At 41.5% G+C, this 17,130-nt stretch overlaps 1 protein-coding gene across 4 annotated transcripts in view; it reads right to left on the bottom strand.

The window, feature by feature from the left end:
* Positions 1-16,472, bottom strand: part of PREX2 (phosphatidylinositol-3,4,5-trisphosphate dependent Rac exchange factor 2) — a 117,877-nt gene extending 101,405 nt beyond the window's left edge. The window contains exons 1-2 of one of the 4 annotated variants that reach the window (XM_082233728.1): positions 16,455-16,472; positions 10,682-10,775 (exon numbers count right to left, since the gene is read on the bottom strand). In XM_082233728.1, coding sequence (XP_082089854.1) covers positions 10,682-10,696 — 15 coding nt within the window. In that variant the 5' untranslated portion in view covers positions 10,697-10,775; positions 16,455-16,472. Of the gene's footprint in view, positions 1-4,176; positions 4,834-5,950; positions 6,053-10,681; positions 10,776-16,454 lie in introns of those variants that run through there. The other 3 variants (XM_082233729.1, XM_082233726.1, XM_082233727.1) reach the window with 3 other exon arrangements.
* Positions 16,473-17,130: the final 658 nt, after the last annotated feature.

Genomic DNA, 17,130 nt, shown 5'->3' with positions numbered 1-17,130 from the left:
GATATATCTTCTGAGATAATAACACTGGACTCAACAAAGGGCTGCTATATAGCAGCAGGACAAATCAGAGGGCTGGGAAAGCTCTAGTTCAGTGGATCTTCTTATGAGTGAGCATCCTAAAATGGAATCATTCCTTATGTATATAATTCTACTTCTCTTTGCAGATGTGGTCACAAAAGAGAAGTAGCAAAACCTTTGGGGGCAAGTAAGGATGGATCTCTTATTTGTGGGAAATAAATAGGTGGTGCAAACACACAGAGAGAGAAAGAGGTTCTGATCTTCCTTCTTTTATGCAGTGTGTCCAAGTCAGATTGCTGTTTAGGCTTTTCTGTTCCTTCCCTGCCTCTGACCTTTCCTTGATTCTCCATCTTTCATACATAATTATTTTTTTTCTATGACATCAGAGCAAATTATATGTTAGTGTGAGTGTGATCACTGATCCTTTGCATGGATCCTGCTTGGCTACTGGATTACCTTTGGGTTGCTTAACAGACTTCCTGTGGTTTTTAGTTTTGTCCCCTAAATGAGCTGAAATGTCATTGTCACTGTCTGGACCATGTAAAATATTTCCTGGCTGGTGTAAAGATTTCGAAGATAGGCCCAAAGAATAAAAAGTCTTTCAGCCTCTTGTAATAGGAAGTGCATCATCTGTTGTACTGAACAAACTTTTAGGAAACCCAAGTTCCTTTGATGTTGTTGAACCACAGAGAAATCAGCAATAGCCTGAAGATTAATTTCAAACATCAAAAAGAACAGCATATCAAATAATTTCTCCTAGGCTTCTCCAGAGTTCACTCACCACTTCAACAGAAATCTCAATTTTTGCACAATTATTTTTTTTACCTAATGTGGTATTTATTATACACTTATACAAATCTACTGTGTGACCATACTTAGAACTGTGTACAGTTATGGCCACCAAACCTCAAAAATGTGCTTGCAGAGATGGAAAATGTGCAGAAAAGGGCAACTAAAATGATCAAAGGGATGGAGCAACTTCCTCTGAGGAAAGGCAACTGTGTTTGCATCTCTTTTTTGCATAAACATATTTGTGGTATATAAAACGATGCATACTGTGAAGAAAGTGGAAAGAGAGACCTTTTCTTCCCTTCTAATAACACTGGGAGCCAGGGTTATCCAGTGAAGCTAAATAGTGGGAGATTTCCATAGTGCACATTCATCTATGGAATTCACACTACAAGGTGTGGTGGTGACTATCAACATGGATGGTTTTAAAGGTGATTATACAAATTAACAGATAAGACTATCAGTGGCTACTAGTCAAGATGGATCCAGTACCAAAGGCAGCATGCTTCTGAACATTTGTTACCTGGTATCACAAGTGGGAGAGTGCTACTACTGCACTCATCTCCTGCTTGCAGCTTCCCATAAGGATCTAGTTGGTCGCTGTGGGAACAATATGCAGGACTAGATGGAAATTTGGTCTGATCTAGCAGTGCTCTTCTTATGCCCGTATTAATGCATTACTGTATGAATATGGTTTTGCCCAACCTATGTACCCTGTGCCCTCCTAGCAATAGCTGGCAGCTACTAGCACTCAAAGGAAAATGAATTATAATCCTATTCCTATGCATGTTTACTCATTACTAAATCCCATAGTGCTTAGTGGGACTTACTTTCATGTAAATGTGCACAGCATGGCAGCTGTAGTCTCACAATGAGATCAACAAAAAAATAAGAGACCAAGGCAACAATCCAAAAATCCCACTGTTGCAGAGGTCCTATGCATAAGAATGTCTAGGCCATCAGCACCGCCATTCTTTCACATTTGTGTAATATTCATAAACTGTATTTTCAGGAAATTTGAATTTAATTTTTCATGTAATATTAGAACATTGAGTTTCCCCACCTAAAAAGTACTTCAGGGATTCCCTGCAACAGAGTTCTGTTTCTTTGCAAGTTTCCACATTATCTAACTAATAAGAGAAGTTAATTCCAAGGTCCAGTTCACTAGGTCACAGTACTTGACCATCTGACCCAGTATTGTCTACTCTGATTGGCAGCAACTCTCTAGGGTATCACCTGAGGGAATTCAGGTCACCTGCTACCTATTGTCTTTTGCTTATTTATTTAAATCGATGCCAGGCCTTGAAGCTGGGGTCAGAGGTGGAAATAGCTGCTCTAGCCCCCAGAGCAGTGCACATGCTGTGCACCCGGGGGGGGGGCTAAGCATCCCGGGGCCGCACCCACCTCACCCCCCTTCCTCCACCAGTGCCCAGGGCCTTCTGAATGCAAGGCCTGTGTTCTATGATTGAGCTATTGCCCCTCCTCATAAGAGGGCAGTAGGTAAACAATGCATAGTTCACTCACATTGGGACACTATCCCGGACAAGCTTAACAAGGTAAAGGAGTAAAGGACCATTAGGTCCAGTTGTGGCCGACTCTGGGGTTGCGGTACTCATCTCGCTTTATTGGTCGAGGGAGCCGGCGTACAGCTTCCGGGTCATGTGGCCAGCATGACTAAGCCTCTTCTGGCGAACCAGAGCAGCACACGGAAACACCGTTTACCTTCCTGCTGGAGCGGTGCCTATTTATCTACTTGCACTTTGACGTGCTTTCGAACTGCTAGGTTGGCAGGACAACCTTATATGCACACAAATCTCACTGGAATATATAGGCACTGCACACTTCCATTTTTTACCAGAGCCTTAGCTTGAAACTCCAGCTAGCCTGCACACATCCCAATCTTCACAGGTGTTAAATGAAACTTAAATTTTATTCAACCCAAAGATTGCACCACCATCACCCTCCGCAGCCTGAACTAAGACGTAATATTTGTGTCAACAGCTTTATTTTTCAGGAATGACCAACATTGTACTGAAAATGCAGACAAAACAAGATCTCAGGAGTTTTCAACTTGTTGGCACTTTTTAAAGCAAATTCCAGGTGCATCAGATAAGGAGCAAAAAATACTTTAACAACTATATTTTGTGTAAAACAGAAGCTGAATGACAAAACACAGTAGAGTATGTTACTCTCTACTGTTGGTCTTCTTGCCAAAAGCCAAGCTGAGGGTTTCCTCTTGCTTGATAAAGTTCACAGATCTCAGAAACCTAAGCAGGAAGTTTGCTGTTTGAAAGATTTCCCCCTCAGGATGAGAAGGGGGAGAAGAGAAAGAGAAATGTGAGGGGTATTATGACAGGCACTCCACAAAACTAAGCAGACAACTTGAGATTTGTTTATCCCAAAAGCTTCTTAAGTGATGCTGCCAATAAATGTGTAAATTAAGCCAGGAGGCAATATAGAGATGTTTGCGTTTATGATCCTTCACAGGAAGTTCTGCCTTCCTTGATTCTTTCAGAGGTCTGCTTCATCCAAATGCAAAAGCTTCTTCTTTTATACTGAATTCAGTCCTGTATAAAAGGTGTGTTACCTTTACAGCTGTGCAATTCATTGTCATTTCAATCATGGGTCACCAACTTATTACCAAAATAAAATTTTGAATAGAAGGATGTCAAGGGGTGGGGAGAAGGGGCAAATGCTACATGTGGCTTTAATATTGAACAGCTGCTATAGATCAAGCATCCCCCCCTTTTGCTTGTGTGTGCGCCTCTCTCTCTCTCTCTCTTTCTCTCTTACCCCCTGCCAGAATACTGTGTTACAAGGATTATTGTAAATACAGAGACTGTGGCGCCTTAGGAGAGGAAACTCTAAACTTCCAACAGTTAATATCCCCCCAAATGTACCTGAGGCAAACAGCACTCACTACTTTTCAATGTCTGTGCCCAGAGAGGAAGTTTGTTTATTTGAAATGTTAGCTCCATCACCTCTTCAACACAATAGCAACATGCTTAAAATCAGCTGAGGAAAATACATGCCACAAGAAACACACACACGCACAACTTTCTCCTCAAAGAAGGAAAACCACAACATGGCTTTACAAAGAGACCTGGATCACCAGGAATTCGCCTCAAAACTTCTCTCTTTTCTTCTTCTTACTTGGTCCCCAAAGCTTTTGAGTTCCTCTAGGAAAACCATTCCCTTCCCCCTCCTCTCTACTGGCAAACTTGGCAAGGGGGAAAGATGGGGAGAGGGAGGGAGTGAGAGAGGAGCAGGCTGGTTGTTTGTGCACCAGCAGTTCAGGACGAGGCGCCCGAGGAGCCCCGCGCGAAGGCGAAGAAGCGCCGAGGGGAGGGGGAGGGGCGGGCAACTCACCGACACCAGAAACTCCAGGGTGGCCACATAGTCGCGCTCCGTCTTCAGCAGCTCATTCAGAACGCACACCCGGAGGCGCAGCTGCTTCTCGGGGTCTCTCCCGCTCTCTCCTTTCCCTTCCCCTTTGCTTTCTTCCGTCATTGTGTCCTATCCACCGCCACCCCCGAAAGAAGCGCCTTCGAAACTTTCCTTCCCCTCGCGGCTCCTTTGGCGAGGCGGCCGGCAGGACAGGGGAGGGAAAAGGCGGGGAAATTCCCTCAGGGGTTCAGAAAAGACCACAACAAAAGAGCCCGCTCCGTCTCATGGCGAGGCCGGAGCTCGCTTCTTCTGTGGGCTCCCCTCACTATCCCAGCTGTGGAGGAGCAGCTTCGCTCCCTCCACCCCTCGCCTCTCTCCCCCTCTCTCTCTCAAGTGTCCCTTCCCAGTCAGGAAGAGGGACCCAGCCTGAAGGAAGTGCGAGTGGTCACCAGCTCTCGGCTCTCTTTGTATGACTGGGGGGGAGATTTGGAGACTTCAAGCAGCAGCAGCAGCAGCAGCGCCTGGACATTAATCAAAAGCTTTGTATCCATGTGACTCCGACCCCTTTCCCTCGCCTGCGCCAAATCTCAGCGAAAAGCAAAGGAAGCACAACCTTGGGAAACGGTTGCGTGCCAGCAACTGCTTGTTTCACACACAAGCTTGTGCGCTTTTGGAGTTTGTTTCGGGGCTAATTGGAGATCTCCCAGTTGAGAGGCTGCGGCTTTAAAATGTCCCAAACGAGCTAGACTGCTGAGATTCTGGCTCCGAGTTTGTTATTCTTTGTGTTTCACAGCCAGTCACGGGTCATGCCTCCTACCCACACATTCCCACATAAGTATCATTTAAGATGCTAATGTATATGTGTGTGCTTTCGTAAATGCATGCACACATGCACACAGTCACATAGAACCTATAATTAGGGATTGCTGTACAGTATATAAATACAAAACTGGTTAGTAGACAGCATCATATATGCATCGTGCAATCAATTAGTTGAGGCATAGGGGCCAACTCCCTGGGGCTTTGGGTGCCCACCCACAAAATTCCCATGAAGGGGCCGGGCACCCACAAATTTCAGTGCCAGGGCCATGCACACTGCATGGCACCCCTGGCCCCTGGCCCCCATGGCCGTGGGGCCAAGCTGGCACTCCTGAGCTGAGGTATTTGGCAATTTGCTGATCTAAAACTGGGTGTACCTCTCATGGCAGAAGCCATAACAAATAAGGAATTCAGCTTATAATAGCTGTACATCCATTTGTCAAAAAACAAACAAACCCAGGAGCCTTGTGCAGATGACCAATTTAGGTACAGCCTACCTGTAGGGCTTGATCACACCTGTTGGCACACCTGTCTTCCATGCATTACATTTGCACAGGGCCCTATGCATGTACATCCAAATGTATGTTGTCTGCCTCCAGTGCTATAGTGTAATGGAGCCTATGTACATTCTGGTATATGCTAATAGGTCCCTGTGCAAATGTAATTGATCTGTAGAAAACACAACCTGAAAAAGAGACCATGCATGCACTTTTGTAACGCAAGAAAATATTTAATAAAAATTAAAAATAAATAAATGTGCATGTTAGCAAAATTATAGCATCTCCTGCGTTCTGATTACATGAGGTCACTGAAGCTCCACTCCGGCACCCTTGGCATTTTAAAAATATGCAGCTATTTTGTATACAGAATACAGGTTTACTATTGCCCTGGCCATGCTTCTAAAACATTGGATTCAAATCTTAATTGAGATACTTACAATGGAACACTTCCCTATGTTGTTATCCCATCAAGTGTATGTTGGTGAGCTAAAACTTTACTGACTCTCGCAATAGGAAGCAATGGAGGAGCAGTTCAAAAGAAAGCTTGAGAGCCACCAGAGAAAAGGCAACAAAATAAGAACAGTAAACCCTCTGTTTTCTTTCCTTTAATGTGTGTATGATTTAGAAAGCCCCATCACAAATTGTGTCATAAGCCAGGGTACAGAGAAGCTACTGTCTCCTGTGAAGAAGAGGAGTTTTCCTGTAAAGATACTAGTGTGTGTGTAAATGCCTTTGACAGTACTTATCAAAGCATCTTGATCATGCTGTTTGCAAGAGAGTTTGTTTGATGTACATTATGAGATTTTGTAGCACTTGGACTAGGGTTTGAGAATGTTGGCACTTCAGACAGCATACAGGTGTTTCACATAAATTTAAAAAGTGACCAACACAGTTACTTGAAGTTCAGATATTCCCATTGCTTGCAATATCCTTGGGTTGCAAACACACCTGTCATTGTAATTATTTATTAATTGTCCTCCACCTATGTCTCAAGGCAATGTTCAAAATATCGGAAGTACTTGGAAGAAAATTATATTTCAATTGTTTAGTATTTCAGTGCTTGACAGCCTATGTTGGCTCAAGTAATGTGGGCATTGCCCTATATTAAAAAATGTTTATATCCTTTCTTTAATAGTGGAACCTACAGTTTCTCTGTGTTAGGTCGCAATATTGATCCTCCCCCCATTTTGTTGATGCTCTCTTTGATTCACAAAACAAATATTTTCTTAAAAATCAAATATGCCTATATTCCTATGTAACATGTATAAAATTTGCTGCCAAACATGGGTGGATCCATATAAATATTTACCTCTGCCTTCCTTTAGCTGAAGGCCCCAGACCAGTAGACTTAAATTTTTATATAACCCCACCCACATTTGGTGGCAAACTTCATACATATTACATGGTATCCATCTGGTAAAGCGTCGCTGTGCCCTAGGAAAGTCTCCTTTTTCTGGGTGTCTTTTTGGATTTGCCCAGATGCTGAATCCAAAAGTCTTTGCAAGGGAATGTCCCCTTCCTGCTACCCCTGCCATGTGGCTCAAAATTCTGCCTTGCCAGGAGCTGTCCAGCAAGCAAGTGATCTGGAAGTTTAGATAACAAGGGGAGCTGTCCAACAAGGAGTAACAGGAAGCACACCAATATTAGGTGTTGTTTCAGCACTAACTAGGCCCCAACTAAAAATCTTGATTCCATTGAACCATTCTCAGGAAGCAATACTTTCCAGCCTCTGCTTCTTTGAAGCAATGGCAAAGCTTGTTTTCCAGTTAAAACAGAGACCCGCTATAACCTGCTGCAACCCAGTGATGGCTTGTTAATAATTGTTAAGAACAACATCTGTAACTGTATGTTTGGGTTTAACTTGTTTGGTTTAACTTGAATGGTTGGTTGAACTTCGTTTACCCTTCATTTCAGTTATCTTTCCATTATACATTTTATGCCCAGTGTCAGTGATGGTAAACCCCTCCTGAGAAATATAAGAAATTTCTCCCCAACTCCCGCTTCTCAAAAAATACTCACTTTCATAGGAGACCAACAGTCCCATGAAAGGAGGGTGGGGTTATCACAGCCTGAGCTAGAATCTGCTTCCTACCAGCAAGTGCGTGGGGGGATATTGCTACTATTTTCCATCCGTTTACATGGTTATAATCTGTATTGAACATAACCCTGAAACCATAGTTCAGTATTATGTGAATAAGCAGTGGTGCTCTTGCACTTTCTCACTTCCTCTGGTGCACTGGAAGCACCTGCCTTTTATTTTAAAGTAACTAAAGTCCCCTCTGATGTCTGAACTGGAAGAACTGTGGTTAGTTTAAACCAGAGGTGGCCAATATGATGCTCTCCAGGTGTGTTGAATTCCAGAATTCCAGCCACAAATAGCATGGCTAATGGTGGGAACTGTACTTCAACAATAATTGGAGGGCTACTTTGGCTACCCTTGGTTTAAACGATAGTTTGTGTTAGCAAGTCAATATCATAAACCATTATTTGATTCCAGCTTGTTTCAACAAACCATATTTTAAACTGTCCACATTCTTCTACCTCAGTTCATAATGACAAACTCTTCTTAATTTAAAATAGGAACACATAGTTTCTGGTCTCCTCGTCAGGGTTACTAAAGACAAAAAGGGAGGGAGGAGAACACAAGCCTGAGGCTTGATACTGCTCATTCATGTAACACTAAGCTATTGTTTAGCATTAAAACCAAAATGGGGCTTTGTATTACAGATGGATTTCAGATTTATTGTAACTGATTTTGTAGTCTGACCAAGATAAATTCCATCTTTTTAGAATGTTAGCTTTGCCCTGCAGGGGATATGTAACTGTTAATAACAACATCTGTAACTGTATGTTTGGGTTTAACTTGTTTGGTTTAGCTTGAATGGTTGGTTGAATTTTGTTTACCCTTCATCTCAGTTATTCTTCCATTATACATTTTATGCCAGAGACTCAATACACAGAATAAAACTGAAGATGAGAAGGAAAATTGATGGTTGGAAATATTGTAAAATAAACTTTTAGCCTTGTAAAAAAGGAATGACCAAAATATTTTTATCAAAATATTTATGTTTTCTCCAACGTTATCTATGAATACAGTCTGGCACAAGTAAATGCTTAACTCTCATATATATCAATAGGATTTACTGTCAACAATTGTTTGATCAAGATTTGCCCTTGTTTGTTCCATTTATTGAAGGGGCAGATTCAATGGAGGCTTGTCTTGTGCTGGAGGAAGTAGGGGAGGCAATTTTCACTGATTTTCCCCTGTTCATAGAATCATACTCTAAAGTTGGAAGGGACGCCAAGGGCCATCAGGCCCAACCCTCTGCAATGCAGGAATCTCAACCGGTGGTCCTCCCATCCAATTTGAAACCATACTGGACCCTGCTTAGCTTTGAAAATATACTCAGTTTTAATGCTGCACCAGCCCCCAGGGCCACTTCCCATGCTGTTCTGGTGGGTCCCCCAATCCTCCAGAACATCCTTTTGGGATGCAAATACAACTGTAGGTGAATGAGGGATTGGTGAAATTAGCTGCCTCCTTTTCCTTCAACAGGAGTATCCCATAAGAGGAATTCTCCCTAGATCCCAACCTCTTACTTTGTGAGTACACCGACAGGTTTTACAGCACTCTACGTGCTCCAAACCCTTCCAGGTTTATAAAATAGTAAGTAATTTTAAAATTCTATATGATAATGGTTCTTCATGTCCCCCTCCATGAGAAGTCCAGAGGATGGCAACACAACAGACCTTTTACAGTAGTGGTTGCCTGCTTGTGGAATGCTCTCCACAGGAAGGATCACTTGGCACCTTCATTACATATTTTTAGGCAACAGGCGAAAACATTATGTAGCTTTTAATTATATAAATTGTCTTTTAGATTTTTCTTTGTTTTCTTTTATGCTGGTTGTGTGTGTGTGTGTGTGTGTGTGTGTGTGTGTGTGTGTGTTTATATATTGTAAATCGCTTTGAGTTTCCTTGGCAAAAAAGTGACTAAGACATTTTAATAGTAAATAATAATAATAGTAATAATAATACATTGTGGCATTAATTCCAATCACTGCTATTTGTCTATACTTTATGTGTACTGAGGCTGGATTAATTTTTTCTTATAGTAAGAGTAAGAGCTTTGTATATATTACCATTTTTTACTTTCAGATGGAAAGTGGACTTTTCTTGGTAGTACTTGTATTCCTGTAATATATTTTAAACATTTTACATTAGAATTACTTTAGCTGTAGGCAAAATATTTGCATAAACCTTTCAAATTCTTTGTCGACATCTCTGGACTTCAAATGGGCTCATTTCATTTTACTGCCTTTATTTGACTTTTTTCTTAATGTACAGGCAAAGAGTTTTGAAAGAGAATGAAATATTTATAAATAAGATTAGCATAAGCTAGGATAAAAATTATAAAGGTTATCATCTCCAGCCATGCTAAAATAATACACAATTATACATACTATGTAAGCTTTGTTGAAGCATACAATGTCAGCGTTTTCCATATTTTTAATAATATAACTACATGCATAATGTACAACAATATTAAAAAAGTTCAATTTACTCTGAATTGTGAATGCATCACATAAAAAAGATTAATTAAAAAAGAAAAATCCTGTGATTTATTTTACCTTTTATGTGATTTGCTTGGTTAAGGTTGCAGTCCTATGCACATTTGTGTGAATTCAATGGGACTTGCTTCTGAGTAGACATGTATAAGATCACACTGTAAAACGCTTTTTAAAGAAATCTACAGAAATAATTGAACACACTATATTTTCCCATCTTACATTCGGATAAACCTAAGTAATATATTTAATATAAGATAGCAGGGCTTGGAAGAAAGGTAACCTCTATTTAGTTCTACAAAGAACTGGCAAAAGATAACATACCTTTGATACACCTGTTTCCCTTATTGTCAGTATGTTGAGACCTCAGTGTAAGAGAAATGTGTGAATACAAGACTGTGCTCTACTTAATGGCTGCCTGTTTCACAGCATCCCACCCACAAAAGTGGGGAGACATGAAAGTAAGGCAACATTATATGCTTCCTTTGGGGAAGGCATCAGATTTTAAAAACAAAACATTTAATTTTATATTAAGTATGTGGCTAACACTGACCCAGTTTCATTCAAAACAGTGTTACTTTCATGTCTCTACATCCTTACCAGAACACTGGTCATCTGTCCTGTGATTTCTGAGGGAACTCCCGCTCAACGCATGAATGATGAAGACTGTTGTTCCTGTGTTGTTTCATGTAATCTAGAAAATAAAAGCTCATTCAGTACATAGTAACTGAGAATAAACATGCTACTTGGTAAGATTCTGTGACACAGCCTGGGCAAACTTGATAGTTCATATATTCAGCATATGGGTGTCCTCACATCCTGGTCATTCAAGAGAAGTGAATGAACAATTGGCAGCACTGGGAATTTGTAAAATGGGGGTGCAGTGGGGGGGGGGTGCGGAGACTGAATTGGCTGCCTTCACACACACAGTGGGTTGTCGTGCAGAACACTAGAGAAGAAACATTAAAACACAGGGGATGGTGGGAGCAGGATCTTGCAAGAATACAAGATGCTTCAAGGAGATGAATTTCAAGGTTTATAAGCTAGATGCTAAATTGATAAAAGATTTTACACCAATAATAATCTCAGTGAAATGGTTGGTTTTCTGCCCTGTGGCTCCTGATGAGCTCCATACAGGTTGGCTGAAGGACCATCCTTGTTCTACTATGACTCAGAACTGAAATAGACAAGTTACAGGAGATTACTTTCCACCATAACACTTATCCACTATTGTTCCCCAACATAGATTCCTCCCCTGCCCCCCCCCCTGCCAACTGCTATTAGTCCTGCTGGGGGAAAAGACAGGTTTGTGTATTGTCTCTTGATTAAGCGTTCCCCACCTCATAGAACTGACAGCAGTTCTGGGAAGGTGATTGCCACTGTATGGTTCACAGGTGATCAAAGTCCCAGCTGGGGATGTCAGGACTGGGGGGGGGGGCAAGATGGCAGGATGGGAGCAGAAACAGGAGTCCAGAAGCCAGGAGTCAGGAAGCCAAGAGTCTGAGGGTTAGAGAGCTGAGAGTCAAGAAGCCAAGGGTTCAAGGGTTAGGAAGCAAGGAGTCACAAAATCAAGGATCAAGGAGTCAAAGAGCCAAATGCAGCAAGGCAGGGAACATGTTGCTGTGGCAAAGAGCTGAAGGGAAATGCTGACTTTATATCCCTTCCCAGCTCTTGCCACCAGGAGCTGTGAGTTACCAATCGGCCTCACCTGTGCAGCCACGCCTTACCTCTTCAGAACAAAGTTAGGAAGGCCCCAGCCCTGCAAAGTCCTACTGGTCACAGAGCCTGGCTCCTGCACGCACTCCCGACAGTGATTTTGCTTGGGAAAATAGAATTGAGGGACATTAATGTACACTTCCAAGTGCCCCAATCTATTTGAGGGCTTCCATGGCTGCTTTTGAGCTGAAATCAAAATGTCTGGTGATCCAATAATGCATCTCATCTGTTTTCATCCTAAGAGAACTGCTATTCTACAGAAACTTTCCTGTGAGCAAGCCTACTTGAACTCCACAGAGTTTACTTAGCAGGCATTCTACTATATCTTCACTGTCCAGAACTTGAGCTGTTTGCCCCCCCCCCACCTCATCAGAAAATCTGTGGCGTGAAATTAAACTCCAGAAAGATTCATGGAATTAAATACTCAACACACATTCTAATTCCCTTTGTAAATATATTTATTCTTCAGATACTGTGGAGCTTACACATCATTGCTAATTTGCAGGGCTGCAGCTCTACCACTAAAATAATCATATTCCATTTGATTTTTCAATGAATGTTTATCTACATCTACCAAATGCTGAGAATTAACAGTAATTTGCTGGAACCAGACTCACTATAGAAAAATGAATATAAAATTGAGTGCCCAGTTGTGAGGTGGAGGGGATATATTGCTCCTTTTTCATTTCATTTTCATTCATTAAACTTATTAAGTCACTTGTCATCTGAAGGTCTCCAAGCAACTTACAGCTTATATATATATATATATATATGGAAAAATACGGGGTGTGCGTGTGTACACACCCACCCACCCACCATATTTTTCTGTGTATAAGACTTCCCCTATTTTGGGGGACTCAAAATTAAGAAAATGGGGGGAGATTGCTCATAGTTCTTGAACTTTTTTGGGGAGGATTGCCTATAGGTGTTGGGCTTTTTTTTTTTAGCCAATCCAGCAGTTTGCTCACATGCCTATTGCAGTTCAAATATGAAAGAAGCAAGGTATGAAGACACTCTGGCTGCCAGAGTGTCTGCTTGCTTCTTCATGCTAGTTCAATAAGCTATTGAGTCCAGAACAATCACTCCCCTTCTTCCTTGTCATGCAGAGCAAATGCAGCACAAGGACCATGAAGACATTTGAAATTAACGCCCGTAGTTAATTTTTCCAAGTCAGATAAAATATTCACAGATATCACAGCAGACTATAAACCACTTTAGGCGCCACAAAGTGTTCTTTATATTTATATTGGCAGGATCTCTGCTGCATTTCATGCCCAGAAAGCCAAACAAACAACATTTTGATAATGTTTTGGGGTGAGCAAAACTTCTTTAAAATTAAAATTAACAAAATTTGCACAGTTTTATGGATTGTCAAGCTTTCATGCAATAATTAATTATTGACAATACAGTTTTGCCATTTGGAATAAGATAAGATTATACACTGTCATCAACAACAATAATTGGCCATCTGCAGCAGCAATCAACATGTTTTATATTTATTGCACATGGAGGACTCAGTTGAGCAATGCATCCAAGGATGCATAAAATAATATTTCCTTGTACGGGGCTGGGAAAATGAAGCACAGTTTAGAAAATTCTATGCTTTTAAAAAAACCTGACCATAAGGGATGAACCCATCAGCTATAGACAAAATCACATATAGTTCCTAGCTGACTTTCCCCCAAAATCTATTATTAACACACTAGAAGAGTATTATGGCCTTTTGGCAAAATAATAAACTGAATTAATTCATCCAAACAAAGCAGGCTGTGCATAAACTATATTCTGCCGCCTCATTTTTCATCAACTGCACATTTTTTATTTCTTCCTTTCCTTGCACTATCTTGAATACACACATCCTTGTTACTGAGAATAATTTATGCAGGACTTTACATGAAAAGTACTTTATAATAGTGTTATTTGTCCTGAGAACAATAATTTAATGCAGATCAGTGCTATCTCCATTTTACAGAGGAGATATACCACTAAGGACACCCAGTGGGTCTAGCAGTTAAACTAGATGTGACATTAATTGAGTGAATACAATGAGGATGCTCATTGTTAATGTAAATGTAATTGCTAATGTAAATTCTCTATGTACCTTCTCCGCGAGAGGTCCGGAGGGTAGCAACACAAGAAGGGGCCTTTTCTGCAGTGGCTCCCTGTTTGTGGAATGCTCTCCCCAGGGAGGCTGACCTGGCAACTTCATAACATATCTTTAGACACCAGGCAGAAACATTTCTCCATTGACCAGGCCTTTGGCTGATTAACATTCTGTGTTTGTGGGAGTGGGGTTATTGGTTTTATTTTATTATATATTTTGTGTTCTCATTTTGTATTTTTGTGTTGTGAACTGCCCTTTGATCTTTGAATGAAGGGGGGTATACAAATTTAGTAAATAATAGCAATAATTATAAATAGCATCCATGTGAAGCAGCATCAGATCTTAATAATAATAATAATAATAATAATAATAATAATAATAATAATAATAATAATTTATTATTTATACCCCGCCCATCTGGCTGGGTTTCCCCAGCCACTCTGGGTGGCTTCCAACAAAACACTAAAATACAATAACCTATTAAACATTAAAAGCTTCCCTAAACAGGGCTGCCTTTAGATGTCATCATGTAAGAAGTGGGGGGCTCAACCCATGCCCCCTATCGTGGTCCAATTGAAACTTTCCCCATGGAAAATTAGCACCGGGAGGGAAGCCTCCAGTGGCTTAAATAACAGTTAAAGAGGCAGGACCAGCACAAGAGACTGTGCTGTTGTCCCCTTCTCTCCTACATCTGGTGCCTCTCCTCCATGTCCTGCTGCCTCTGCCACCATCTCCCTCAAGCCCATCCAGTTCACGACTATTCACCCAGTTCACTGGGTGGCTCTCTTCATCCTTGTTCAGAGGCCCTTTCGCAGAGTGAGGTCGGGAAGGGAGCAGGAGGAGAGGCGTGCTTCTCTGGGGCGTATAGAACTGACCTGGAAGCAAGGTGGGAGACTGAGGGACACCAATTCCCCACCTGTCATGAACTGGCAGACACTGCGGAAAGGGAAGAGGGGTATAGCCATGATTGTATACACTGGGATAAGCTGAAGTTGGGGAAGGGGAGGTTTGGCACTTTGGAGGTGTTCAATGGACATCAGAGGATGTCAAAGGGGCAGCCGACAGTTCACAGGAGCCAGGGGAAGTAGACACCAAAACCAGAGGTGCCCCTTTCTCTGAAAACATAATGAGCAGGAAGTACACTTTAAGAGACTGAGCCAGGCAAGAGAGTACAGCCCAGCTTACTAGCTGATCAGGTGAAAATCATGGTGGTCATTCAGCTTGATTGAGCTCAGGGCAGGTCATGATCATATGCTTCATTAAGGGGACAGGCACAGCTACTTGGCTAGAGCAAGCTCAGGTGCATCCAATAAAACTGGGAGGAATCAAAAGAAAAGCAAGGCAGAGACTTTGTGTCTGCTCAACTTTCATTGTTGACAGACCATAACTTGACTGTTTCTGGAGCTCCACTGGACTTAGATTTTGGGACTCACTCTAGGATTCCAATTTCTTCAGAGACAGGAACTTGGCCTTACAGTTTGACTTTCAGCCTTTCTCATTGCATTGGACATGAGCCTGTAACTGAACATTGGACTGTCTGACTGCTCTCTAGCATTGCCCTTGGGACTATTCAATAGCTCTTTCTGCCTAGATAGACTACACTGCTCACTGCTCACTGTGTGCACTATCAGGACTTACCTCACAGCATTGTGCATCTGCTGTTTGCATCGGCTGTCACATTTCACTTTATGATTGGGGCAGCTCTGTTTGCAGGTACAATTTACTTTGAGATCATGGAAGGGGGGAAAGGTTAAACTCTTCTGGCTCATTCTCTCTTGTTCCACTGTGGCTCTGGGGTCAAACATGGCTGCTATTTATTTTATTTATTTACATTCATGCAACTAATGTCTCATCAGCTTTGACCTTAACCTTAGCTTCCTGTTAGCCAGAATTTTCTGTCTTTCCTGGAATTCTCTTAATGTGTCTCTCGGTCAACTATTTTCTAGGCTATGCTGCATTTGGAATTATGATTGCTCTCATGTTAAGACTTTGGTGCATTTGCATCCAATTCCTAATTGTGAGGACAGGCTTCCTGGAAGCTGAAATACATTAGTTATGTTTGCCTCATGAACCCACCTATAAATAATATTATAGCATCCATTTCACTTATGAAACCTGCCATGAATGGCGCATAGAGCGTGTCCATTCTACAACTCATGCTGAGGCAAGACATTTACAGTTCAGAATTCCTCCACAACTGGAAACATTAATTCAGACACCCTAACCTCAGTACTTTGTATTTTGTTTTAGTGCCATCAGCACCAGAATGTTTTACCAGGAAACATCTCCTCTTACTCTAGGGGAACCTTGAGCCTAAAAATAAAATTGCAGCAATTAGGATCAAGCATGTTTGAGCTGCAATCCAACTTTATTTGTTTCAAGAGACCTATTTTCATTGTGCTTCGCATGTGCATTATTTCCCAGTGACTCTAACAGAAATAGACTATTTCCATGGAATTTTGGTTTCTACCACACCATCTATAACAGAAATTTAAAGAGAGACAATGCAACAGTTATGCATCCAGTTCAGCCCACTAGGGAAGAATTACTCACTCTGGCTTGTTGCTCCTCTATTCATGTGGTGTGGGCGTGATTTCTGCCAACTTCCCACTCTGCAGTCCCTTGCACCATATCTCTCGCTATTCCCAGGAGTTCCACATCTACAGGAAAGGAATTTTCAGGGAGTTCAGAGAAAAGGAAGAGGCAGGAAAGCTCATTCCATGAGAGTGAACTCTGTTCTAGTTTAATTCATTTCCCCAATTCATATACGTTCACAGAACTAATATTTTCTCCATACAGAATTTGGTTGAGTTGACTATTTGATTTCTTCATTTTAGTACAGTGTATATACACAGATAGTAATTACACTCTTCATTCTGGTCTGTAAACATCAAGCCATCACTTTTATGTTAAGATGACAATTCCACAATGCAATCTTTCAGTGCCAAATGGATTTTAATAAAAAATCCTGAAACATTTGGAAATTGGGTTGCTATTTTTACTTCTGCCAACAAATTTACTGTATCTCGATAATTTTACAACTCTGTAAGACTGTTTAGTATTAATGATAACATGGTCTTCCATTGACCAAGAATAGAAGTCCACATATAATGATCTGGACCTCGGTCCAGACTTTGAACATGAGTCTGGGGGATCATTGAGCCAGACGCTCCTGAAGGACCAGCCTTCTCTCCACTAGGAGCCCCCATCCAGTTCCTCCAGCAGAAGC

Source organism: Podarcis vaucheri, assembly GCF_965113315.1.
Source record: "Podarcis vaucheri genome assembly, chromosome: 8".
Lineage (NCBI taxonomy): Eukaryota > Metazoa > Chordata > Lepidosauria > Squamata > Lacertidae > Podarcis > Podarcis vaucheri.
This window is presented reverse-complemented; position numbering and strand designations above follow the sequence as displayed.